This window comes from Mesoplodon bidens (assembly GCF_964165515.1).
Source record: "Mesoplodon bidens genome assembly, chromosome: 3".
In the NCBI taxonomy this organism is placed as follows: Eukaryota; Metazoa; Chordata; class Mammalia; order Artiodactyla; family Ziphiidae; genus Mesoplodon; species Mesoplodon bidens.
Window position 1 is genome coordinate 14,862,702 of NC_138178.1, and position 26,281 is coordinate 14,888,982.

The 26,281-nt window shown below is 39.8% G+C and overlaps 1 protein-coding gene across 2 annotated transcripts in view; it reads right to left on the reverse strand.

Moving 5' to 3' along the window:
- Nucleotides 1–4,872: 4,872 nt before the first annotated feature.
- The window catches only part of PLXDC2 (plexin domain containing 2), a 409,788-nt gene continuing 388,379 nt past the window's right edge, over nt 4,873–26,281 (reverse strand). The window contains exon 14 of one of the 2 annotated variants that reach the window (XM_081229343.1): nt 4,873–5,237. In XM_081229343.1, the coding sequence (XP_081085469.1) occupies nt 5,226–5,237 (12 nt within the window). In that variant the 3' untranslated portion in view covers nt 4,873–5,225. Of the gene's footprint in view, nt 5,238–19,574; nt 21,788–26,281 lie in introns of those variants that run through there. The other variant, XM_081229341.1, reaches the window with a different exon arrangement.

A 26,281-nucleotide genomic window follows, 5' to 3' on the forward strand; every position in this document is an offset into this window, starting at 1 on the left:
ACTAGAGAATGGACTTGAGGATACGGGGAGGGGGAAGGGTAAGCTGTGACAAAGCGAGAGAGTGACATGGACATATATACACTACCAAATGTAAAATAGATAGCTAGTGGGAAGCAGCCGCATAGCACAGGGAGATCAGCTCGGTGCTTTGTGACCACCTAGAGGGGTGGGATAGGGAGGGTGGGATGGAGGGAGATGCAAGAGGGAAGAGATATGGGAACATATGTATATGTATAACTGATTCACTTTGTTATAAAGCAGAAACTAACACACCATTGGAAAGCAATTATACTCCAATAAAGATGTAAAAAAAAAAAAAAAAAAGATAACCTAGGCTGAACATAGAGGCAGAAAAGTAGAATAATGATCAGCGCCTCTAGCCTTTGTTATTCCTCCAAACCTTGAGGACAAAAAGCCAACATCCTTCTCTAAGCAAATAGATTAATTTTATAACTAATTTGTGTGTTTTTTTTTTTTTTTTTTTTTTTTTTTTGCTGTACGCGGGCCTCTCACTGCTGTGGCCTCTCCCGTTGCGGAGCACAGGCTCCGGACACACAGGCTCCGCGGCCATGGCTCGCGGGCCCAGCCGCTCTGCGGCATGTGGGATCTTCCGGGATAGGGGCACAAACCCGTGTCCCCTGCATCGGCAGGCGGACTCTCAACCACTGCGCCACCAGGGAAGCCCCTAATTTGTGTTTTGTGTCTTTGGTTTCATTCAAATGTGGTTGTTAATGACAGTGCCCAAATATATTTCCAACTATTCTTAAATACGTGAGCTAAATACATGTTTTTCTGTGCACTCTTTATTTATCTCTTTAAAACTAAAAATAATTCAGAGAGATTTTTGCCTGTTTTTACTTTTTATGTAAGAGGAAGTACGGTGCGCTTTAAGTGTGATTGGATTGAACTGCAATTTTTCTCCAACAGTAGCTGGTGTTATCATATCAGCTTTTAAGGTATTCCTAAGAAAATGGTAAAAAACAAAACAAAACAAAACAAATAAATCAACAACAGCAACAAGAAACCCCAAAGATTAAAAAAAGAGAGAGAAAACTAAAGTGTTCTAGAATATTCACTTTCTTGGAAAATTTTTCCCTTTAAGAAATACTTTGGAATGGAATGCTTATACGTCAAGACTAAGTAGAGGCACATTTCCCATAAAACCCTGTAACTCCAGGAAAATGTTTTTATAAGAAAAACAGTAGTTATACAGAACTGTGAGACTTTGATATTTGATACTAAATTTGGTATTTACACTTATTTAGTTAAAAGAGTCCCATTCCTCCCTTCCTTTGGAAACTCAGGGCCACAAACCACGTTATCTTTTTCTGGCTGTACCTTAACAGGAGAGAGGTGAACATCTGACCAAGCTAATCATGTATGTATGTTTTATGAATTTATCTGTCTTTCTTCTTCCTGCTGTTTGCCTCTTTGCTTTCCCCTCATTCACCACATGGTCTGCTCTACGCTCATTACCTCATGTCACAGATGTGGCAAAGCAGAAAACTGTAGTTGAGAAGTAAGATGCTTCCCACTCCAAATTTTTTCTTGCAGAAGCCTAAGCACTTAGGGACGTTTAGATGATTTCACACTGAGATAAAAAGGACAGCATTCCTGATTGTCGATAGCCAAAGAATCTTGGCCAGCAACACTAGGAAAACTTTCCACCAACCTAGAACGAGATGCCCTTGGCTGCGTGGTGGGTAAGGGTGGGAGATACAGAGCTCGCCAGAGTCAGGAAGACCAGGGTCAGTGGCTGCACGTCAGATCCAGGACAAAGCCGACCATCCCCAAGCACATGTCTGGGTACTGTTAGCAGCCTGGCAAAGTCATCTAGACCTAAGTATGTCAGGGAAAAAGGCCTTCACATGGGACACTGGCAGTGCCCAGGGCTATGAGGATCATGGTCCACAGAACTGCTCCCTCCTCCGGCCCCAGCCTCCCTTGGAGTAGCTCTCCCCTGTGGCCTCTGCTCAGGGGCCCCACAAATGTCCTTCCTGTCCCAGCCAGGGATGACGCCTCAACAGCAGACAGCAGTCCACCCAGTGAAAGACAAGCAGTACATCCATTCATTCTTCCATTTTAATTAATTCAACAAAATATTTATTGAACACTTCCTGTTGCTGGGACCACTTGTAGGCACTGGGCAGAGAGAGAAATGAATCTCTTCCTTCACGGCTCTTCAATTCTCTTGGGGAGACTAACAGTGAGACACAGAATAACATAAAGACACATCAGGTAGCTGTAGGGCCATGAAGGAAAAGAGAGGCTAGGGATCAGAGAGGGAAGGGAGAAGGTTCTAAATATCCTGGAGAAATGGGTTAGGGAGGGGCTGGGAGGAAAGGCCATCTGAGCAGAGACCTGCCTGCAGGGAGAGACTGTTGAGGAGGAAAGCAGGAGGGGAAGGAGCGCTCATTCCTGAAGATGGGACAGGGACTCTGCTGGAAGACTCTGAGCCTGAGCCTGGTGGGGATGTGGGGACATGGGGAAGGGGAGGGGGAGGGAGGGGAGGGGAGGGGGGAGGGGGAGGGGAAGGAGAAGGGAGGGGAGGGGAAGGGGAGGGGAGGGCAGGGGGAGGGGAAGGAGAAAGGAGGGGGAGGGAGGGGAGGGGAGGGGGGAGGGGGAGGGGAGGGGAGGGGAAGGAGAAGGGAGGGGGAGGGAGGGGAGGGGGAGGGGAAGGAGAAGAGAGGGAGAGGGAGGAGAGGGGGAGGAGGGAAAGGGAGGGGGAGGGGAGGGGAGGGGCAGGGCAGCAGCAGATTGTGAAGAGAAGCCATTGGAGGGTGGGGAGCAAAGAGTGCAGACTGTGACTCTCCAGGACAAGCATGTCACAGGCAATGTTTAGGATACACTTAAGTGACCAAGTCAGCCGCGTAAAGCCAGGTCCCAGCCGGGTCGGGTTGAGTGCGCCAAGCCGGGTGCACTGTGTGAAGTCATGCAGCCTGCAGGACTTGGACCCAGGGTGTCTGTGTTCCTGACCACTAAGTCACCTGCTCTACTGTGTTACCTGCTTCTATACTGATGCCACAGGCACTCAAATAAAATGGGACTTTGGTGATATTTCCCCATGTAAATGGCTTTAGTAGTTTCCTGATTGTCAGGCATAAAAAAGAGTTTAATCACCTTCTTATCCAGTTATTTTGGCCCTACTTTGTATGTAGCTCCAATCCAGCCCCACTGAACTACCTGCTACTCTCTGCCCATTGTTGAGGCTTTCATGATTCGACTTCACTTTATATTCCGTTGTTCTCTGCTTGGGATGCTTTTTTCTTCTCTTTAACTCCCAGGACACAGGCAATGCCATCTTCTCTGTGAGGTTATCCCTCCTCACCTCTTTTTCAAACGCTGCTCTTATAGTTCTTGGTACACTCTCCTCCATTTACAGCCCTTAAGACAGTTGTATTTCACATCAGTGTGATATGCTTGCTTTCGCCTCGAGACAGTGAGGTTCTCTGGAATAGGAGCTATGGCAAGGGTTTTAATCTGTTCTTCCCAAGTGTCTCCTCCGACCATCCCAGGAGCTAGCAGAGTGCCAGGCGTGTAGTAGATGCACCATCAACTGCATTATTGAATACGTTAGGACGTAAATGAACCGATTTTATCACAAGGCGAGCTCAAAAACGGGATGAAGCTCTTAAAGAGTCCTTTTGAAAAATAGGGGTTACAGAGTAAAAGGAGAAAAGATTGTTTGTAAATTAACCCTGGTCTTCTCTGAAATAAATTTTCCAGAAATGTTTAACTCCTTCACCCTCTTATATCACAATTAATCAACTCAGCTACCAGAGGTGTAAGAAAGGATCTGGCAGGGCTAGGGATGGCTTCTCAAGTCATCTTTATAATTGAGTAGTTAGAATTAAGAAATTATAAGAAAATGACTTTTATATAAATGAGGAAACCAGTGCTTACTTCTTCATTTTGTTGTCATTTTTAGAATCCTTCTTTGGAAAAAACTCATGAACTCAAAGTTTGGCCTGGATTCGATAGTACAATACATAACTGAAGCTTTTCATATGAGAATAGGAACTTGTAGGACAGGCCATCAGATCTTCCTCTGTGTGTCTGTGGGGTGTGTGTGTGTGTGTGTGTGAGAGAGAGAGAGAGAGAGATCACTTCCCAAATAATATAATTAAATATAATATAATGTAATAAAACAATCAAAATATGGTATAGTCTATTAATTTTTGACTCTACCATAATCAAATAAAATAGGGCATAGTCAATCAAAATATGATTAGTCAATTAACTTAATAAAAATAAAATATGGTATAGTCAATTAACTTTTTGAGCCTCTGCTTTCTCATGATGCCTACTTATTAGCATTAAAAAACAATGTATATGAATTATTAGCACAGTGCCTTACACACAGTAGGTACCCAGTAAATGGTAATTCCTAGTTTTACTGTTACTAAAAGAAAGGACATTATCTTATTTTCCTCAATTAATGCAGTTTCATGAGGGTTTTCACATGTCATTAAATATGCTTTTCAATCATCATTTTCCTGGGCTACATTATCCACTTTATTTGGGGCTCACAATTTTTTGAATAATTTTCCTTGTTCAAAATGTAATTTTTTTCCCCAGCTGTTTGCTAACATAAATAACCCTGCAGAGAGCATCTGTGAATATAAAACTTTGTCTCAGTTTCTGCTTATTTCTTCAGGGTGGATTCCTAGAAGAGGGAAAAGCTGGATTTAAGTATGTAGACGTTGTAAAGAAATTGCTCTTATATCATGTTAAATTGCTTTCCAGAAAGTTCAAGCCTGATATTTTCCCAGTTAGGGTGTAAAATTGTACAACCACTTCACTGCTCTCTTGACAATATGAAGTGTCTGTTTTTAAACTACTTCCTAATCGTATAGTCAAAATGGTGTCGTATTGTCATTTTAATATGCATATTTGATTGCTGGTGATTTTGAACATTTTGATGTCTGTGCAACACTTTGTTCCCAGGGCTCCATAGACGCCACTCCACTGCTTTTTCTTTTGCTGCACTGTTTCTTCCCAGTTTTCTTTGCTCTTTTTCCTCTTCAACTTCTTCATGTTGGAATGTCCCAAGAGTCATCCATTAGGTCACATTTTTTCTTTATCTACATTCACTTCTTGGATGATCTCATTGGTCCCATGGCCTTAAATTCCGTATTTATGTTAAACACGCTCAAATTTATATCTTCAGTCCAGACGTGTCTCTTGAACTTCAGACCCATAAATCCATTTTCTGTTCAACATCTTCACTTCGATGTCTAATAAAAATAAAACAAAAAGACATTTCAAACACAAGATGTTCTACACTGAACTTCTAATATTTCTTTACTAACTTGTTCATTTTTCAGTCTTGCTCATCTTCTTGGAAGGCAATTCCATTCCTGCAGACTCAGGTTCCAAACCTGGACTTCTTGGGGAAGGCTTTTTCTTTCACATCCCATACTGGACCCATTAGCAAGCCCTATTGCCTCTCCCTTCAAATATAGCCACATTCTGACCAATTCTCAACATCTTCATTGCTTCACTGTAACATAGTTTTTTCTGTTTTTAATGCTCTCATGACCCAGTTTTGAGTCCCTGGCTAATGGCTGGTCTGTTCCCTTCTCAAGCAGCTGATTAATCCATACCCCAACCACTTTCCTTATTGGGCTATTACACTTGGGATCACTATCCACCTGCCCTAATCACCCCAGGGCCAGGCCACCCAACAACTAGCAACAGCTCCTATGCTCTGAAGCCCCCCAGATTCTTCAAATTAGCTAATCCTCAGCGACCTCCATGGAAACCTAGCTAACCCCACCCTGTGTGTCATACTTAGGCTGTCCCCTACAGCTCCAGCTTGCTGTTGCCTTGTCCGCAGGTGCAAAGCCTGTGTTACCCTGCCTGGCAGCCTTCTCTCCTTCAGAGCTATAAGCAACCGAGTCCAGCCATTCATCACAGCATCCCTGCGTTACATCCACCATCACAAAATAACTCATATAGAACATCCATAAGAATCCAAGCCACATTGCCTCTCCCCTGGAAGAGTGCATCTGCCTCCTGACTGCTCTTCTTGTTTCTACCCCGTCCCCGTCCCACCCAGAAGCCAGAGTAATCCTTCCCAGTTGATAGTCAGATCTCATCACCAGACAGCTCAGGACTCTCCATTGGTTTCCATCTCACCTGGGATCACACCTGGCCTTGTTTTCTCTCTGACCTCCCTCAATGACTCTACCTCTAATCTCTCTGCACCAGTCACTCTGACATCTTTGTTGTTCTTGAACCTGCCAGGGATGTTTCCTCTGTGTGGCCTTTGTACTTGCACTTCCCTTGGAAACTCTCAGGTCGTTACTCCATGTTACCTTCCCTGATGGCCTGCTTAAAATTAGAAGTCCTCTTCTCCAAGATTCCTGAGTTCCCTTCTCTGTTGTATTTCTCTACAGAGCATCTATTTTGTAACTTATTTTAATGGATATTATTTATTTATTTATTTGTTTGTTTGTTTTTAACATCTTTATTGGAGTATAATTGCTTTACAATGGTGTGTTGTTATTTAGATAACTTTTACTGTCTTTCTCACCCCATTAGAATATAAATACACAAGGGCAAGGGATTTCTGTTGTTTTGGTCAATGTTTTGCTTGAAAGGCAGCCCAGAGTGGTGATCAGTAGCTCGGCCCCTGGGTGTGCACCTGGTCTCTGCTTCTCCCTTGCTGGGCAGCTGTGGACCAGTTGCTCAACCACTGATTTCTTCCACTCCCTCTTCTGTGACATGGGGTCTTAGTCTGTTCAGGTTGCTGTGACAAAATACCATAGACTGGGTGGCTTTATAAACAACAGAGATTTATTTCTTATAGTCTGGAGGCTGGAAAGTTCAAGGTGAAGGCTCTAGCAGATTGGGTGTCTGGTGAAAACCCCTTCCTGGTTCAGAGACATCTTCTCACTGTGACCTCACGTGGTGGGAGGGATGAGGGCTTTCTGGAGTCTCTTTCATAAGGGCACTAATCCCACTCATGAGGGCTCCACCCTCCAACCTAATCCCTTCCAAAAGCCCCCACCTCTTAGTACCATCCCACTGAGGATTAGGTTTCAACCTGCAAATTTTTTGGGGGATGAAAACATTCAGTCTATGACACATGGAGATAGAAAGAGCAGCTGCTAAGAGGAGTAATAAGGGAATTCAATAATTAAATATCTGTCAAGTGTTTAGATCAGTGCCTGGCATAAGAAAAACAGTATATAAGTATTTATGAAATAAATAAATCATTGAATTTCCAGCACATAAAACAGTACTTGGCTTTGGTAGATGATCAGCAAACATTCATTGAATGAATCCTCAAAATAAAATACACAGCAAATGAAAATCCAGTTCTTGAGTAGGGGGATCTGCTGATGCATGTGTTTTGTTTGCTGGATCCAGGTGAGCCTACTGTCACATTACAGAGACCTCTGCTTTGAGTTGCTTCCTGAGCAGTGGTGGTCTTTGTGTGGACAAACTGGATTAAAATAACACTCAGAAGGCTTACTTGATTTTTCTGTGAAATCATAAACAAATGAATAAAGTCAAAAAAGAGCAGGGATCTCTTTAAATTATATATCCAAAATGTTAGTAACATATAGTGTTATTGTTGTGTTTAATTTTTAATTTAATTAAATTATTAAAAAAATTTTAAGTTAATTAAAAAATTTTTCATCACTAAGGTTTAAAGCTCCCTCTTTTTCACTCTGATAACTCTGTCAGAATGGGGAGAGGCTAAGATCAGTGTAGATGGTAGAGAGAAAAATGAGACTTGCAGAGAGAATGAAATAAGAGTCTAGGGGAAGCAGCTTTCCTCCTGTGCAGTTTCCAGTTTGAGCTGCTTATTTTCCAGTCTCCTCTTGCAGTTAATTGCCCCTCTCTGCTTCTTTGCCTTAAATTTATCTTAAGGACTAAGAAAACATTTTTTGTGCCCAAATCAACACATCTTTCATAGGCAATGTGATAGCATAATTTTATTGGGCGTTATGAATATAACATAAAGCTAAATATTTTAGCTTATTTATTTGTCATAATAATCCTAGGAAGGAGGTACTATCTGAAGCGTCGTTTTATAGATGAAGAAATCTGGGCTTTGAGAGGTCAGCTGGGCGATGTTACAGAGTTTGTCCCCTTGATTGCTATGTGCATATGTATCAGATGGCCTGATAGCTCATATTATTGGCAGAGAGAGAAAAATGAGCTCAGGAAACAGACATATGTAAACTTGAGAGCAGGTGCCCATCCGTGAGCCCTTGATCATAGGGGGATCCTGGTCTGACATTTATCAGAGGGCAAAAAGCAATCACTAGTGGAGCTTCCTTCCTGTTTTAGCAGGAACTGATGTTTTCAATGTCTCTGCGCCTTGACTGCCAGGTCAGTTATCGGTTGTCGTCTTCTGTCAAGGAAATCAAAATGACTGCGGCAATCTGTCTGAAGTCAATGAACTCCCACCCCGGTGCCTCAATAAAGCTTCATATCAGGGCATAAAGTAAAACAATAGAAAACCCACATGGCCCCCCTCCTCCCCACGCACTTCCCATCTGCCATCCTTGCCACTGGGGAGTATCCTGTGATATTGATGCCCTCATTTTCACTTTTGTCTCTAACCACGTGCTCCTTTCTTGTTTGCTTTACTACCATTTAGCCCACTGAGATCTGGTCTTCTTCAAGCAACATACATTTCCTCAGTAAGATGACATCTAAGTAAATTCAAAATGACACCGTTTTACAAAAGGGATGCTTCATTTTTTGCAAGTCACATATCTCTTTTTGGCCATGTGTTTTGTGCTTATTCAGGATCTCACTTCAAGGCATCCTGATGCAGAGTTAAAACATTCTAGAACAAAATAAGATGCAAGGTTCTATGGCATTTAGAATACTTTATGCGTCCCATCCTCCAGGCTTACAGCCAAACTGCAGCAGGAGAAATTTGCTTCACACTCTATCGAGGCTCATGCCACAGTGAATCCTTTTGGGAGGAAATCTAAATTGCAATTGTACAAAGAAGTCTGGGGAGAAAAATAGCCCACTGTTACCCTGCAACTCCAAAATGTCTGTAAAGTTCACCGAAAAAAATGTCAGGAGAATATCTGGGAGAAGTTCAAAACCCTGAGTAAAGTTTATTGCAGCCAATGAGAGGAATGCACATTTGAAAGGGGTCAATTAACATTTATCAGGAGGTGTTGGCATTTGTGAAGTGCATTTACTCTGGGAGGCCAAGTGCATTTCACTGTGTCTTTAAAATGATAACAACTCACAGAAAATAATAGGCCCTTCACTAGGTGGAGGCTGGGCTTCCTACATGGCCTCGAGTTGCGAACGCGATGAGACTCTCATTGATTTTCTCTCTTTGACACATTTTTGAAATTTCCAAAAACTATAAACGCCCTACATTTAGACTTGTATGTAGATGGAGGCCTAAGGAGTGTTACAAAACTGTTGTTGGGGCTTCCCTGGTGGCGCAGTGGTTGAGAGTCCGCCTGCCGATGCAGGGGACACGGGTTCATGCCCCGGTCCGGGAAGATCCCACATGCCGCGGAGCGGCTGGGTCCGTGCGCCATGGCCGCTGAGCCTGCGCGTCCGGAGCCTGTGCTCCACAACGGGAGAGGCCACAGCAGTGAGAGGCCCGTGTACTGCAAAAAAAAAAAACCAAACAACAAACAAACAAAAACAAAAAAAACCTGTTGTTGGTTTCTGTGCTACATTTGCGAGTACCAGTCACAAGGCCAGTTGGCTTCGTGAACCTGACCTCCAGTAGACCTTGAGACTCATTCTATGCTCACTGTAATATATTAGCATGTTAAATGACTCACTCACCTGTGCCACAACAGTTGATGGTTGCTATGACAACAACCGGAAGAGCTCATTCTTTCTGCAAGTCTCATTTTCTCTCCATCATCTAAGTGGGTCTTATCCTCTCCCCACTCTGAGAGATTTACGACTCCTGAAATGGAGTGTTGCCTTGGTTCCCAGTCCCAGTTACACCCCTGTTCTTGGATAAGTCATGAATATTGATTCCTCCCTCTCTTTACTCAATTCCTTCCCTTTCACTTTGACCCTCTTATACATATGGTGTCTCAGCCCTAGTCAGGTTGAGAAGTCGGTTTGAGAACTAAGTTCCAGCTTCTCCACTCTTTGGCCATTGAATAAAGCTTGTGCTGTTCCAGTCTCAGCATCAGTTTTGTTATCCGCTGTGCGAATCCAAGCAGAAAAAAAACCTCCTCGGCGGAGAAAAGGGGTCAAAGGGTCTCACCTCAGCTAGGACCTTGGCACGGGTCCAGACAACAAATTCGTTAACATTGGATTTTATTAGTAGAGGACTGGCTAAATGGAGGCCACGATCTGAGAACTAAGGAGGAACAGTAGTCATGGAACAGTAGCCAGACATGAGTGGTTGTCTCCTGAATGGTGTCCAGCTATGTCTCCACTGCAGTTCATCCATTGCTTCGCCTACTGGCTCATCTTTCTAAAGCGGGGTGGTTTCCATAGCCCCTCTACTGCAAAATTTTCAAGTACATCTACTGCTTTGAAGTCATACCCTGAAGGCCTGTGCGTGTCATCAAGGGCTTTACCCTCCAGCCTTCCTCTCCTTGCTCCTCTACGCTGGCTGGTCTGTTTGCTCATAGCACCCCAGCCTTGGGCTGCCTGTGTTGTCCCCTGCTGAAGGCCTACTCACCTGCCAAGATCATGTTCAAATATCCTTTGCTCCATGAAGGCTGTCCTGACCCTTTCCATACAGAACTGACTCACTCCTCCTCTGTAACTTCACTGTACTGTGTAAATATTTCTATCCCCGGGCCTATCATCCTTGACTTGCCATATTTGTTTAAACGTTTGTCTCCCCTACTATACTATAGGCTAATTGAAAACAAGCACTTTATCTTTTTTGTTTGTGTAGCCCTGGAGTCAAGTACACTGCATAGCACAGGATAGACATTCAGTGAATGTTAGTTAAAATAAACTGAGGGGGAAGAAAAATCCTAACTCCATGTCAGAAGGCTCTGATTCTGAAAATAGTGGTTTGGAATGGAGGACCTGTGAGGAGAAGACCTGAATTTATAGAAGATAGATCTACAGCTAATTTCAAAGTTTTATGATTGTCATTAGCTTTTTTTTCTTAACATTCCCACTGCATTATTAAAGAAATGGTACACATTAAAAGCACTGGCCTTAATGTTTTTGTACTGTTAGGGAAAGTTGCATGATTTGCATTAATAACTTTTCCCTTTGGGCATCATAAAACAATTTACACCATTTAAAATCGCAGTTCTGAATTTACTCCGTGATATCAAAGTTTAATCAGCACAGTCCAAAAGATCCATACAGAGGTAAGATTTTAAAAATCACTCTTGAATTGCACAGAGCAATTGCCCAACCAGCGCCACTGCCTGGGATTCCCTGCACCTTCTGGCACTTGCTTCCTGGTTCCGGGGTTCAGGCCTGTGGGTACTCGGAGCTGTTAAAAGGATAGCCTGAGAGTGGTGGATCAAGAAACAGGGGAAGAATATTTGGACTTCAAAGCATCTCACTTCAGACATTCTACTTAAATTAGCTGAGAAAGATGTACAATCCTTTCCAGTTTGGGAAAAGGGGATGGAATAAGAGAGAACCTTCAGCAACTCATTTGGAACCAAGGTTTGCGAAGGTTCGCGAACCAAGACTAGTGACAGAGGCAGGAGCTGAACTGCAGCCCCTTGACTTATTCCGGTATGAGGATATACACTGGCAGCTCAGATCCCACCTGTCTGGTCCAGAAAGACACAACATTTGGGCTCTGTGGGTTGTGAGTGGAGACCAAGTCTCCACCTAGTTGCTGTGACATTCCAGGTCCTCCATTTTCTATAGTTCACTCTAGTTGGTATCGGTCCCACACTTGGGCACATTTAGAAACAAAAGGATTTTCTACCCTGTCATTAGCCTGCGGCTCTGGACACTGCAGGTAGATTTTCTTCCACAATAGGTAAAATGTTTCAAAAGCTAATGGTGGAGAGGAAACAAAAATACATTGAAAGACGTGGGTAAACATGTTTAAGAAATTAAAACAAAATGATCATTTATTGTTTTTAATATGTCGTGAAATATGACAGCAGGTATTACACAAATTGCTCCCTTCTCCCCTTTCTAAACATCCCAAACGTGTTAACTCCAACTGAAAGTGAAAGAAAACATGATTTAATTCTGAAAATCGCAATTGACAGAGAGAACACACGTAGCATTTGGTCACCACCAGCTTCCAGACCTTAAAAGGTGAATTGTGTCACCATGGCAGTCGATACACTGGCTTTCTTACAAAATTATTACTAGGAAAAGAAACAAAACAAAACAAGATTCTCCACATACTGTAACAGAAGAAATGCAGAAAAACTTGGTTTAAGAAGCTGTGTGAGGAGAACTTTCATGAATTATTGCAATCATAATGATCCCCAGTAAAAGATAGATGGCAAATTAATAGACTGTAAGGAAATACATTCAAACTTAGATAATTAATCTTACAGTGAAAATAATCAAGAAGCTTGCAGAAGTATGTAGCATCTGAATTACTGAACTTAAACAGAGGATTCCAGTAAAGGTCTTCTGCTATCAGACACCATCAGTGCAAATTCAGATACAATCGTTTTTACATTTGCAGGTTCAGGTATGTCAAGCATGAGGTCCTCATGAAGTATGTGAACATTATTTTACCATGAAAAAATGTGGTCTCCGATGTCTCATTGACATGGCAAAGGAAATAGGAATGAAGCCCGGAGGACTGAACTAAATTCAAAATGCTCAGTTTTCCAAGTATTAAATGAAGTTTTGGAAAACCTCAGCAAAATTAACCTTCACCTGGCAGACATGTCCTTGATTTGAAGTCCAGAGCTGTGGAAAACAGAAACAACTCGCAATGTGATGGGCTCACCCACCGTCTTTCCTTTTGTTTGGGGCTGACTGGGTGTAGAGGGTCGGATTTTTCCCCCCGTGTTCTCTTTCAGCAGCTCCACAGAGAGCTTTGTGATTCTGACAAAGGTTACAATTATATCCACTTCGAAATGCATTTACAAATATTCTCTGCGCTGGTCCAACTGGCGTGAAACACAGACAGCCCTCCGGGTGCCCAGCTTCTCCTCCTTTCACCCTCCAACGTTTCAAATGACTACAGGCAGAATTACCAGAAACAGTAGTAAATTCCTGGCACTGGAAGTTCCCATGATCCCAGCTGGCATGCAAAAAAAAAAAAAAAAAAAAAAAGGCTGTTTCTTTTTCCCCCTGAAAATAATGTACTTCCCAGGCACTGTCCAAATGCCTCAAAGGAGGCAAATGAGAGATTTGTTTTGACCAACCAATGAAAAGACTTCCCCCTTCTCAGCTAGGGCCCTGAGATTTAGTTCTAATAAACACAAAGTGTTTGTGTCTAAAGAAACTTAATTCATGTCCCTAAAATGATTTTAACATTTTTCAGCAAGGGAAGCTCTGATTTCACTTGATGGTATTTTCAGAGTAGCCTGGTGGAAGACACTTCATATGAGTTTTTATTTCTCTGTTAAAACTATAACACTCGAGTATATTTTTGTTAAAACTAGCTTTAAAATGGTTGTTTAGGCATGACCACAAAGTCTAGACAATAGGATGGAGTCTGGGTCCCAAGATGGTTAAACTTCACAGAGGTCCAGCTCTGGGTCTACAGAATACAGTACCCTTTCTTATCTTTTCCTCAGGAAAATTATTTATATTTTTTATTGTATTTTATTTCCTGTGTGTGATTGGCTGTCTCATGGTTTCTGGTATAAGGGGTTCAAAGAACATGGTCATGCCTTGTAAGTCAGAGGGGATAAGCAAAAAGTCTCTTTTTGGTTATTACCTGCACATAAGTAACCCAATTCCCCAGAGCAAAAGCCTTAATGATTTTAGGATTGGTGCCCTAGAAGAGGTACAGGTGGATGATGGTTGAGTTTTAGCTTAAATGAGGACCCTTTACCTTCTGGATGTCACATGTTTCTTAGCATAACTTACGGGATCTGTGCCCCAGTGTCTCAGTGTCTGGCCGACTTAAATTTGAGGTGGTCTTCATTGAATATTTATTTGCACATTGCTCTGAAGAAGTTGAAAATTCTGCTTGATAGCATATTTTGATCTTTACTTTTCCCATGAATCATTCCCATCCACCCACTCCTATACCTCTTCCCACATAACAAACGTCTAAAATTAGTTTCGTGCTATGTATCTATTTGATAGGCACAAAAGGTTTACAGCTGCATGATTAGTAAGTGATATTTTGGTCATGACTCTCTCTATATATATTTGTAATGCTAGGGAAGAGACAGAATTTTTTAAAAAAATCAATACTCCAGTGGTAATGAGAGAAGTCACTGAGGTTTTTCAACTGGAATCAAAATGAATATATCACTATCTGCCAAGGCAAAATTTTTTACTTTAGTCCATTAGGAGGGGCTTTTTTTATTAAAGTAATTCTCAAATGTTAATAAATCTTAGAAATTAGAAAAAGATGAGCACCAGCATATGATTTGCATTAATTTTTTCCAGCTTTTTATTCTGGATTTAAAGTAACATAGACTCTTTCAGTGTGGACAGTGATCTGGAAATTAACAAGAATTAACACTGAAAAGCCAGTGATGATGGGTTCCATAACTTTGTTATGGAGAATTGATTCAAGAATTTAGGCGATTTTACTTGAACAATTATCCTCTTACTGCTTTGCAATAATTATTGTGAGAGCAGTGGGAACTGGATGCTTTAAAAGGTATGTAGACAGTAATTAGGCAGATACGTTGCAATTTAAGTTGAAATTGGAAGATCAACTTAATCAAAGCCTTAAGTGTTACCGTAGTGTCTGGTATGACAGTGATAGAGAAGGAATTCATATACACACTTGAGGATCTCCTCGGCTGGAGTTTTCTGATTTCTTTGATGGTCTTGGGAGAGGTCACTCTGGATGTGCTTGTCAATATTTTATAACCTTGGACTTCCTAATCAAGGCTTTTAGTCGTGTGTGCATATTAGCAACTTGTAGCAAATAATTAAGAATGTTTCCAAAGTCTTGGTTGGCCTTTTAGCAAAGGAGTAGAGGGAGACATGTATTCCAGTTGGGGGTTTGTTGTTATTTCTAAGATACTCTTAAGGGGTTGTCTTTTATAACTTCACCAAGTTTTCCAATTGGTGCAGCACAGACACAAGTACAAACACAGGGTTATTTATAGGAAATTACAGGAAAGCTGAAATAAGGCACATTAAATCAGCAGGGACTTTGGCTTGACATATTTAGACATTTGGACATTTCCAACTTTTGATTACTTGGGACAGTCAAATTTTTTTCCCAAAGAGGGGTCATAAAAAATCAATATCAGAGACAGAAAACTCAAGAAAAAAAAAGAAATAGAAAGCTCATGCAGATATACTTAAAATTAGATGTACCAAACATCAACTTCTATGCACATTTTGAAAGCAGGATGATGGAGCAAGATCTGTAGACATGTGAAATAACCAGAAGAAAACTCCTCCAAGTCTCTGAGATACTGAAGTTGTATGACACCAAGTCCCCAACTGAAGCAAAAATCATTGCAGCAGCTATTTCAGGGCAAAGTAAAAACACCAAACAGCCTTATCTCTCGCTATGAGAAAGTAAATTCCTAAGTTCCAGAGATAACCAATCTTCTGATTTCTCAATACATTTGTAAAACTGAGAGATGGAGAAATAGATAAAGATGATGTTGGGTTGTGGTTGAACTAGTGACTTTTATAGTCCCTTCTAATTCAAAGAGTTTCTGATGCCAAGTGTTATTTTTAATAAAAAACTTATCTATAATGAAGATTAAGTGACAAGAGAAAGAGAAACTTTTCTATTTTCCTCCTGATGTATTTTATTCATTAGATAATTCAGTAGTTTTCCCAATCTCACCCCAGAGGACATTTGACAATGTCTGGAGACATCTTTCGTTTTCACAGCTGGGGTGTGTGTGTGTATGTGAGCTACTGGCATGTAGTCAACAGAAGCCCGTAAGCTGCCAAACGCCCTACAATGCAAGGGACCACTCCCACCAGCCCATCCGCCATTGAGAATGAGGGAGCCCCAAATGTCAACTGTGCTGAGGTTGAGAAAACCTGAGACAGTCTAATGAATGACAAACAACCACACACACCTAAGGTGCAAATGTTTCTTTGATCTACTGGTGCTTCTGGAAGACCTTGAAACGATGATGCTGATAATTCACAAAGCCACAACAGAAATATTAGAGTAAGATAGTGAACTGTTATAACACCTGATCAGGAAGAACTTAAGTGACCTAGAAAGCCCTCCTGGGTCTGGGACAATTTTGGATGAGTAACTGTTCCTCTTATAAATGAAATGAACACATCCTTTGAAACAGAGCAAACAGCAGAGATGGGCAGTGATGTATCATATTTCAGAAACGTTCCTCAGGCCAATACTTGAGAGTTCCCTATCTAAGTAGAATAGAAATTGGAACTGGAAATTGGATAGAGTAGTATGATCCTATCAATGTGCAGAGTTGTGTTTGAGGAGTTCACCGTATTACAATTATCAGTGGACATGCCCGATCTCTTATTGTTTGTATTTATCACTGTATATCACAAGATCTAGCACAGGAACTTGGTTCCAGTAGGCGCTCAACAAATATTTAAGTGAATTGGCTGGTTGAATGAATGAACAAATAAAGAAATGAATGAAAATGCTCTGTAAAATGTAAAGTGCTCTACAAACACAAGGAAATAGGAGTATATAATACATCATGCCACAGACCTCATAATATTTGCTCAAGAAAGCTTCTTAGTTTCAAATGAATTATGATAATTTAGTAAGAAGACCTGCTATGAAGATGATTAATTTTAGGGTACATCTGGGAAGAAATGAAACAAAGGCAGTACAATTTTATATGGCACAAGATAGTATTGCTAACTTAGGTGGCCACAGGTAGGAGTGAAAGAAAGGGACATGCAATACCAAATAAAGACTCTGAAATAGCCAGAACTTGAAATTACTGGCTGTTATAAAACGGTACCATTCTTAAGACAGCCATATGATGGAGGAATATTGGTCCAATGTTCTCTATTAAAGACAGAACAGAGAGTCAGTATAGCAAATAAAATTTGCTTTTAGGTAGAGTGTGCCATCTAAGCTGCTTGGTTGGCCTTAAATGCTGATGAAGCGGCGTAGGCAAAGGGAACTGGAACAAAAACAACCAGTCAGGAGTTTTAAGTTCAAGACCCGGTTCTGACACTGGGAAAATTACTATATATCTCTGGGCCTCAATTTTTCTGATCTGTAAATGAAGAGGTCGGATTAGATGATCTCCAGTGATTCTGGCATATAGATGCTGATGCTAAAAGCTGGAGGCTGGGAAAGTGAAAACAAGAGCAATCTTTGGGAATTAATAAAACACATCATAATAAAATATCTAAAAAATGCTGGAAGAAATACAAAGCAAAATAACATTTCATAGGAGGAAGAAGCCTTAACCATATCATGTATTTTTCAGTTAGTCTTACTTAAATATTAATTTCTTATCATAGAAGTGTCTTCAACCAAGGCATGTGTTTCAGCAAAACTTTTTTTTTGCCCTGGGCTATAGACACTAAGGGCATTACCAAATTTATACTCCCTCAGAATGAGGAAATAACATAAGAATTTTTTGCCAAAACTAATAAATCATACTAATCTGAGAATATTTATTATCTACATATTAGCAGCATTTTAATTTATTTTATTCCTTTCATACAGTGTGCATTTGCAAATTTTTACATTTAAAATAAAGTTCCACATATTTTTATATTTTAATGTGACAGCCCCTTACATTTGTGTTACAGGGATAAAACACATATTTGAAATTATTTGTTTGAGGTACTTTCTTCTAAAGAGAAGCCTGCTGGTCAGCTCCCGAGCTTCCCTTTGTTGTGAAGAGGAAACTGGGAAATCAGAAGAAACTAGAGAGGCTCAGTGGCTCTGTCCAATAAAGAGCTGAGCCAGAGGAAGGGTGCACACAGGGACTTTGTTTTGGGAGAGGGGGGATAGTTGAGGCTGATGTCATGCAGAGGAAGTATTAAGAGAAAATATTAATATGGAAAAAAAAGAATTTAAGCAGTTCTGTGTGATTTGAGCGGATTCTCCTTTGGCATTTTCTCTAGAACTGTATTGATGTGACTGTCTTTGAATGCTTTTAGGATTGATGGACATTTTTCCCTTGGAATACAAATCTGTGCTGGTACTGGACCAACAGATGTGCTTTATGTGGGTTCTGTTGACATAGAGTTTTAAAAGTCTATACATTTAGTCAATCTACATAATAATAATCTTGCAAGGAAGACAGCACAAAAATATTTTTATTTTCCAAACTTGCAAATTGAGACTCATGGCGGTTAAAGTGATTTTCCCAAGATGATATAGTGGAGACTCAAAGCTGCGTCAGCTGGGATTCTTTTCATTACTCTACGCTGCCTCTCTGCGAGCAAAAGTGCTTAGATAGGCCCAGGAACTATCAAACCTATTTCTTCTCCTCCTCCTTGTCTTCAAGGGAGGGTGTTAAAAGGAAAGACCTCTACAGCAGTGTTAGTAGAATTTTCTGCAATGACAGGGGTGTTCTGTGTTGTCCGATATGGTAGCCACAAACCACACGTAACTACTGGGTGCTTGAAATAGGGCTAGTGTGACTGAAGAACTGAATTTTTATTTTTATTGAATTTTAATTAATTTAAAGCGCTACAGTTGGCTAATGGGTATAATATTGGACAGCACATTCTAGAAGCTCCCTGTGAGAGGGATGAGCAACTGCCCTAGGTATCTCAAACTAAAATAATAATGGGGGATAAATTGTACTTTATTATTTATCTTTAGTTTTCTAGTTGTTAGTATATCTTGAAGTCCAAACCTGTCATAAACAAACCAACACTGTGGTCAAGTGTTGGCTTAAGATATTTTTCTTGACTTTTAGTACGTTTACCTATTCACTAAATGTTTTTACAAATAATTAAGATGAAATAACGAACTTCCTCTGTAGCACCATTTATCTATTTCTCCAGAACATTGTATGTGTTCCTTTGCTATTCATAATTTGTAAAAGTATTTTTATTCTCTCTCTACTATGTTCATAATATATTAAGTAATGTACAGATGCACCCTTTCTAATACATAATATATGTAAAGTCCAAAGCATCAGAGTCCATTCTGACTTTCCAGAAACTGTGTGTATGTCTGCTCTTCCTTTGCAGTACATGGGCACAAAGAACAAACCAGAGATATAGGGTAGAATGAAAGTTTCATGAAAAAAAGGGATTCAGCCAACCTTTCTCCTTACCCCTAAAAGATTCATAAACAACAGAAACGTCTTACCACCTTTAACTTTGGGTTTGGTTGGGAAGTTTTTCCACACTTCAGCAGCCTTTTTACTTCTGAAAAGTTTTCCCTATTACTGGGTGCTCTAGTTCATTGAACAATTCAGAGTTTTATGTTATTTTACAGAATTGTTGATGTTTTTGAATCGAAAATGGAAGATGAGCTTCGAAAGGAATAAAGATAACATTACTACTTCAAAGAATTGCAAAAGGAGTTGGAGATATATATATATATATATATATATATATATATGCATGACTTATATAACTGTCAATCATCCCCTATTGGAAGCCACACCTAACACAAAAGCCAGTGAAAGAAGCATCATCTTATCCTAGAAGGAATCGTCTATGTGTTCCTTATGTCTTTGTAGAGTACCCTTTGCACCAGTTACGTTGGCAAGTCATTTGGTTATTGCTAACTGACCAAACCTACTCCACAAGAAATAAGTTGGGTTATTTCCTATAAACTGAACGTAGCTACAGCAGAGAGATTGTCATCACATCCTTCAATCACCTTGCTTGTCAATTTTTTTTGCAATTATTATCTAAGCAGGTTAGGAAAAAATGATCACCCTCATCAGGTACTTAAAAATGTAAAGCAAAATATACTTGATGGAAAATGGCATGAGTTTACATCAGACAATTGTGATGATAAAATATGATACTGAATGTAGACATGTGTATAGATGCTAAGTTGGTAGTAAAGTGCTGCTTACGAGACATCTCTGCTTCTTGATACCTGAATCTGCAAATGTTGGACACGGTACCCTACAGAAACCAATAGCTTCTTGGCACAAGACGTAAGTTTCATGGGTCAAGATGTTGATGAAATTGTACACACAGTACCTGAATTTAAACTTTAGGAGCTCAGTATATATATATTAACCACTTTCCTCCTCCAGGGATGAATTTCCTGTCTTCATTCATGGGGAGGTTTCAAAATCTGGACTGTGATTATGGGGCAAATGACAGATCCATCTAAGGAGCTTTTTGCATCTGCTTTATTTCACTAGGGAGGGAAGGGGTGGATATGAATGGGAGAGCAGATCAAATAGGCAGGAAAATGATCGGCACTGCAACTAATTGAACCACTTCCACTAAGTGACATAAAAATATTCTAATATTAAGGATTATTTTACAACTCTATGGAAGTATGCAGTAATGCATCTCGCATTTGTTTTGTCTTGATGACAAAATGCACTCTGAGTCACAAGAGCCTGCCTTGTGTTAGTTATAAACAAAAATATATTTATATATATATTTATGTAACTACTATGTGCTTTAAAGAAAATTACTGTATGATCCAGCAGGGTTCTTTCCTTCTTTTTATCGCCAGGGATGTGCTGCCTTGATTGGCTTCTTAGATTGGAATCGAGAATGAAATGGGCCTTTTGGACTGAAACGGCAAAAAGTAAAAAGCGAAAACAAAAGTCCCACGTGTTTAGAATCCCTTAACATTTTTGCTTCAAAAACGATTAAGGAACTCTTCGTATTGTTTCCTTTTGTTTCCTTCAGCCAAGAGCAACTGTGGCTTCATAGGACTTCACAGTGGGCGGTGGAGGCAATACTTCTTAAAACAAATCAGATGTTTAACTCTGAGGCAGGGGAACCAGAGGCCTCCTTTGCCTCTCCCTCCTTTCTCACCCTTAGCTAAAAGGCTGCGATTCTGTCACTGCTCACAGAGTGGGCAACCAGAACAAGGAAGACGGAGGCGGAGTCGGAACCTCCCGGACAGGCAAAAGATTCATCCTGTAAAGTGATGAACTTGTTGGAACAGGTGGGTCTAGACCAGAAAAACAAAACCCTTTAGCCACATGTCTGGTGAAAAGACAGAAAAACCTCTTATTTTGTGTTTATTTTTGCTCCTGCATCAGCTCCTTTTCTCAGCAAACTGAAATATTCATCATTGCTCTTTTGAGTGAATGGGGTCAGGCTGTGGAACACAGTTATTAGAGAAGAATATCTGAACCAAGGTGTAGATCCCTCGTGAACTAAAGCTTTATTATTTTTGGTCTTGATCCCTTTGCAACCCTGCACCTTAAGCCAACAGCATTGTAATCTTGTCATATTTCTGATAAGTCCACAGGAGATGTGCTGAGTGAACTATAGAGGTCATTCCACTAGGGAATTCTATGTTCAGTGGTAATTGGTGTCCTCTATAAGTTTTAGGGTTGTTTTTTTTTAACCCTTCCTGGGCTGGGCTTGTCCAGAAATCTCATCTCCTTCTGACTACAGCAGCTTAGGGCTCCTGTGTGTGTGTGTGTGTGTGTGTGTGTGTGTGTCTTAAAGGTATAGGCAAATTTTAGTCTTAACACCTGTAAGCCAGCACTGGTGCTGTTCTGTCCTAGAAATTTTAGCACTGCTCTGATACAATAAAACCTTCTTTCTCTCCAACTGGTTCAACCTCAGCATAGGCAGGATGGCCAGAACCTCTCCGAAACTTCATCGCAGGCCATCTGCTTGGGCGTCTCTGAAACAGGAAATGCAAAATAGTGAACACCAGGGTGATGGTCATATCATAAGAAAAATATATTTGCCAAATATTTTAGATGAACTTCTGATTTAAATTTAGTAACATATTAAATGATCTCATTACTGCCACGGTTGGCATTATACATGCTCAAAGCACTCTCCATTATGGCAGTACCAGAGCCTCCCAGGTGACACTCCCTTGGCCATACCTCCCCCCATAGGACTGAGAGCTTCTCAAAGGCATGGTTTATGCCTTATGCATATTTATGTCTAAAAGACTCCATAAGTGTCCAAATATAACTAAGCAAGAGTGAACGGTCATAAAAAACAAGTCTTCTTAATGTGTAGCCACTGACACTTTCTTTTCTCTAGAAGTTAATAATGATATCACTTCATTTCACTTATTAATTCACTCAAAAACTTAAGGCCATAAAATTCTACACAGTTCTTATAAGTGTGCTTCAAATTTGGTGCTAGACTTCCTAGCCAAAACAACTGCCCCCAAAACAAAACAGAACAAAAACTAAAAGATCAATCACATTAATATTAAGCTAAGACTTCCCATAGATGACTTTTATGTTTGAAAATTAACAGATGTCGTGCCCTGAAAACTGAATCCAGCAACAGAGGGTGCAGACAATCTCAAACCTATGTAAATAATTGCACATATAGACACTGGTCCTAAAATACAGGTTATTTGTATTGACACTTCTCCCCAGCACTAGGTCCATCAAACAAACCTTCTGTGATTTACAAATAGAAGTGCTAAAATGAATTATTAAGTTCCAGCAGCAGAAGACACTAAAAGGCATTTCGCGGCCACAGTGACACTAGAAACTATTACTCCATTTATCAGAGTGCTTGCAATTTTGGAGTAAATAAAACAATAAATATTAAAGGAAGTTTATTTCCATCGAAAGCATTTCAATGTGAAAAATGTTAAATATCAGTGTAGCTATACAGGCATTTAGCAGCTTTCTAGATTTGCCAATTACATTCCACTGTCATGATTAATGGCTGTAAAAGAGTTTTCACATTAGGTAGGAATGACTATTAGCTCTACCTTCTGGAAAAACACCAATCACGGTCATTGCATCCTACTAAAAATATTATGTACTGTCTATATAACATTATGTGGTCAGAATGCTTTATATTTATTAGCTGATTAAGTCCCAGGATGTAAGTGAAACTGAATTACCTTTACTTTCCAAGAGAAGAAGGTAAACCTGAGAGGGCTAAAGAGCAAAATAGTGTGTCTTTGTTGGAACTAAAAATCATCATCAATGGAAATATACTAATCGTTTCTAGGGAGATGGACCCTGTAATTTATGGTCACTCCTGTTTGTGGGAAAATGCCCATAGGCTCACTCTTTATAACCCCCACTCTGGTGTCAGTTACTTCACAACTGGGCTTCTTAGGGCACGGTTGCCCTTGTCTTTCTCTGCTGAGTGAAGCAGCACCACTAAGTCTGTTCTGAAGCCCCACCCTCCAAGGCCCACCTGGCCTGTGGGTCCAGCAGGCAAGTACAGCCCTGTGAAGCAGCACATAAAGACACTGTGCTACAGGTGGCCATTAAAAAGGAGTGCGGATTATCATCAAGAAGACAACAGACAGCAGGTGCTAGTGAGGATGTGCTGGAATGGGAGGCAATCCTCAGACACTGTAGGTGGGAGTGTAGATTAGTCCAACCACTAGGGAAAACAATAGGGAAGTCCCTCAAAAAGTTTAAAATAGATGATCCAGCAATTCCACTTCTGGTATAAACCCAAAGGAAATGAAAACAGGAGTTTGAAGAGATAAATGCACTCCCATGTTTATTGCAGCATTATTCACAATAGCCAGGATATGGAAACAACCTGAATGTCCATCAGTGGGTGAATGGATAAAGAAGAGGTGGGATACACAGTGGGATATTATTCTGCCATGAGAAAGGAGGACATCCTGTCATTTGTGACAACATGGATGGACTTTGAGCACATTATGCTAAGCGAGACAAGTCAGAGAAAGACAAGTACTGTATGATATCACTTATGTGTGGAATCTAAAAAAGTCAAACCGAAAAGAGTAACAAAAAGTAAAACAGTGGTTACCAGGTGATGGGGGTGGGGAGATAAGATTGATGGTATTTAAGAGTATACGCTTGTAATGGGTATTAAATAATATTGTACTATAAGTATGTAATGCAATAAATGTCATTACAACAGCAACCATATTACAATATATAAATGTATCAAAGTAACATGCTGTATGCCTTAAATTTACACAACTTCAAATTTATCCAATAAAAAGGAGCACCATTAATGAGAATGTTGATGCTTGTGAAAGTTATATTTTATTAAGCTCTTAACCGTATTTCATGCAGTTAGTAGGTAATTTACATACACTATCTCATTTAATGTGTACAACTCAATCATTTACCTTTCGCACAAAACTAAAAAGCTAGCAAATGGCAGATCCAAGATTTAAAATGAGATCTGTCTACTTCCAAAGTTAATTCTCCCCACTGTAGAAATTAGTTCTTAAAATTCAGTAGTTCATGTATAACCTATCTGAAATTTGTGAACATGGCTCTATTTTTATTTCGATCTTAAACTATAACATTACCAACAACTTCAGGATTCTGTTAATAAGTCAGAATTACTAAGTTAATAATTCTCTTAGGTGAAAAGATTGAAGGATTATTGATAATGTTTATCATGTTCTTTGTGAACTCATCACAGAGGTTCTCAAAATTGAAAGTACAAAAATATTGGACAATGAAGCTTCCTCTGTTAACACAGCACAGACTTATTTTCTGAATTAACTGCATATCCTTAAAGAAAATTTCTTTTGATTTACCACTACTCATTGTAGAAAAAAAAATACCCCAACAAGATTTAAAATCACTAGAGGTCCTACCACCCACACATAATTTGGCTCAACTATCAGTGTACATCACTTATATGCATTTCTAGAAACATTAAATCATTGCAAATACTGTTTTATGGACTCCTTTATTTCCAATTAAGAGCATGAAAAAATTTATGAACTATCCCTCTACAAAATTATTTTAAGTGTCTGTAGAGCAAACTACTTATAACTCAATATGATTTATACAGTCAATTTGATTTTGAGATTTTTTTCCAGATTTTTTGATAAAATAAATAATGTTACAGTGAATACTTTTGCTGCTAACCTGATGGGAATAAAATTATTGGGCCAAAGGGAATGCACAAATTATTTACTAAAAACACCTGAAATGTCTAACATGGTGCTAGATGCCATGTTGAAGGAAATATGACCAAAGAAAGGTATGAAACATGGTTTCCACATGGGAGATAAAAACCATTTCAGGGGAAAGGGATACATTGAGGTAAGACTTAATAAAGGGCTCAGATAAGCATTCTAAAGATGAACAAGATAGAAAAGGTATAATCCAACTACAATATTCAAGACTCCCATTTTATTTGTGCAAAACTGAAAATTTTATATTTACTCCTAGAGTTTTTGACCAGATGAAAATAGAGGGTATTTCCCATAATAATATGCTAAAATTTACAATGAAATCTAATAAATGTCATGCAACTGGGGTTTTAAACATTTGGTCCGATTTTACATTCTTTTGCAATTCCTTGATATCTCAATTCTAGCCCTAAAAATACCAAACAGAGTAATAAATTTACCAAAATTCTGCTTCCTTTCTAGAATGCTTTCACATATCAGAAATCAATTATATGATCTTAAATAAATCACTTGATTTCTCTGGGCCTTTGTTTCCTTATCTGTAAAATGATATCTGAGGATTTGTCCTCTAAAACTGTAGCATCCTTATGCTTGCTTCCCTGAGATAACTGACTTGGACACTGGAGAGAAAAATTATTTAAAAATCCTCTGGGTCGTGGTTCTCCTGATCATTGTCCCTCCTGCCTTCTTCCACTAACTTTTAGGATCCCTAAATTTAAAGGAAATCTATGTAAATTAGTCCTAACTGAAGTTGTTTTCCTAGGTCAATCTGTAATTGTTCAGAGATTTCCTTATATAAATGAAAAAAGGGGGCAGTTCTGTGACTTCCACAGAATGACTGAATGTTTAGTTCTCATAGAACGATCTTTAAGGTTGGTGCTATAATATGAGACATCTATCCGATGGACATGGGCATCATGTCTGGCTCTGCCATGAAGTATGACGGACAGGTCACAACTCAGCATTTAATACTTTTTTCTTGAGGCTTAGACATGTCCAAATCTGTGTTCTTTTTAGAATGGCTAATTCAAATTGTTACAGAAACTGATGGGGGCCACAAGGTCACATGCTAACAGAGCAGGATATATGCTGAAAATTGAAAAATTCAAACCAGACTGTAATGTTAATTCATTACAGAGATTCAGGGTGTCATGCCTTAAAACATGACTGGGTGTAATGCGTGGGTGATCTCTAATTTCATTTCTGAGAATTATTTATGCGATTAATCAAATTCAGAAGTAAATGTTCACACTGATATGTTGGCACTGG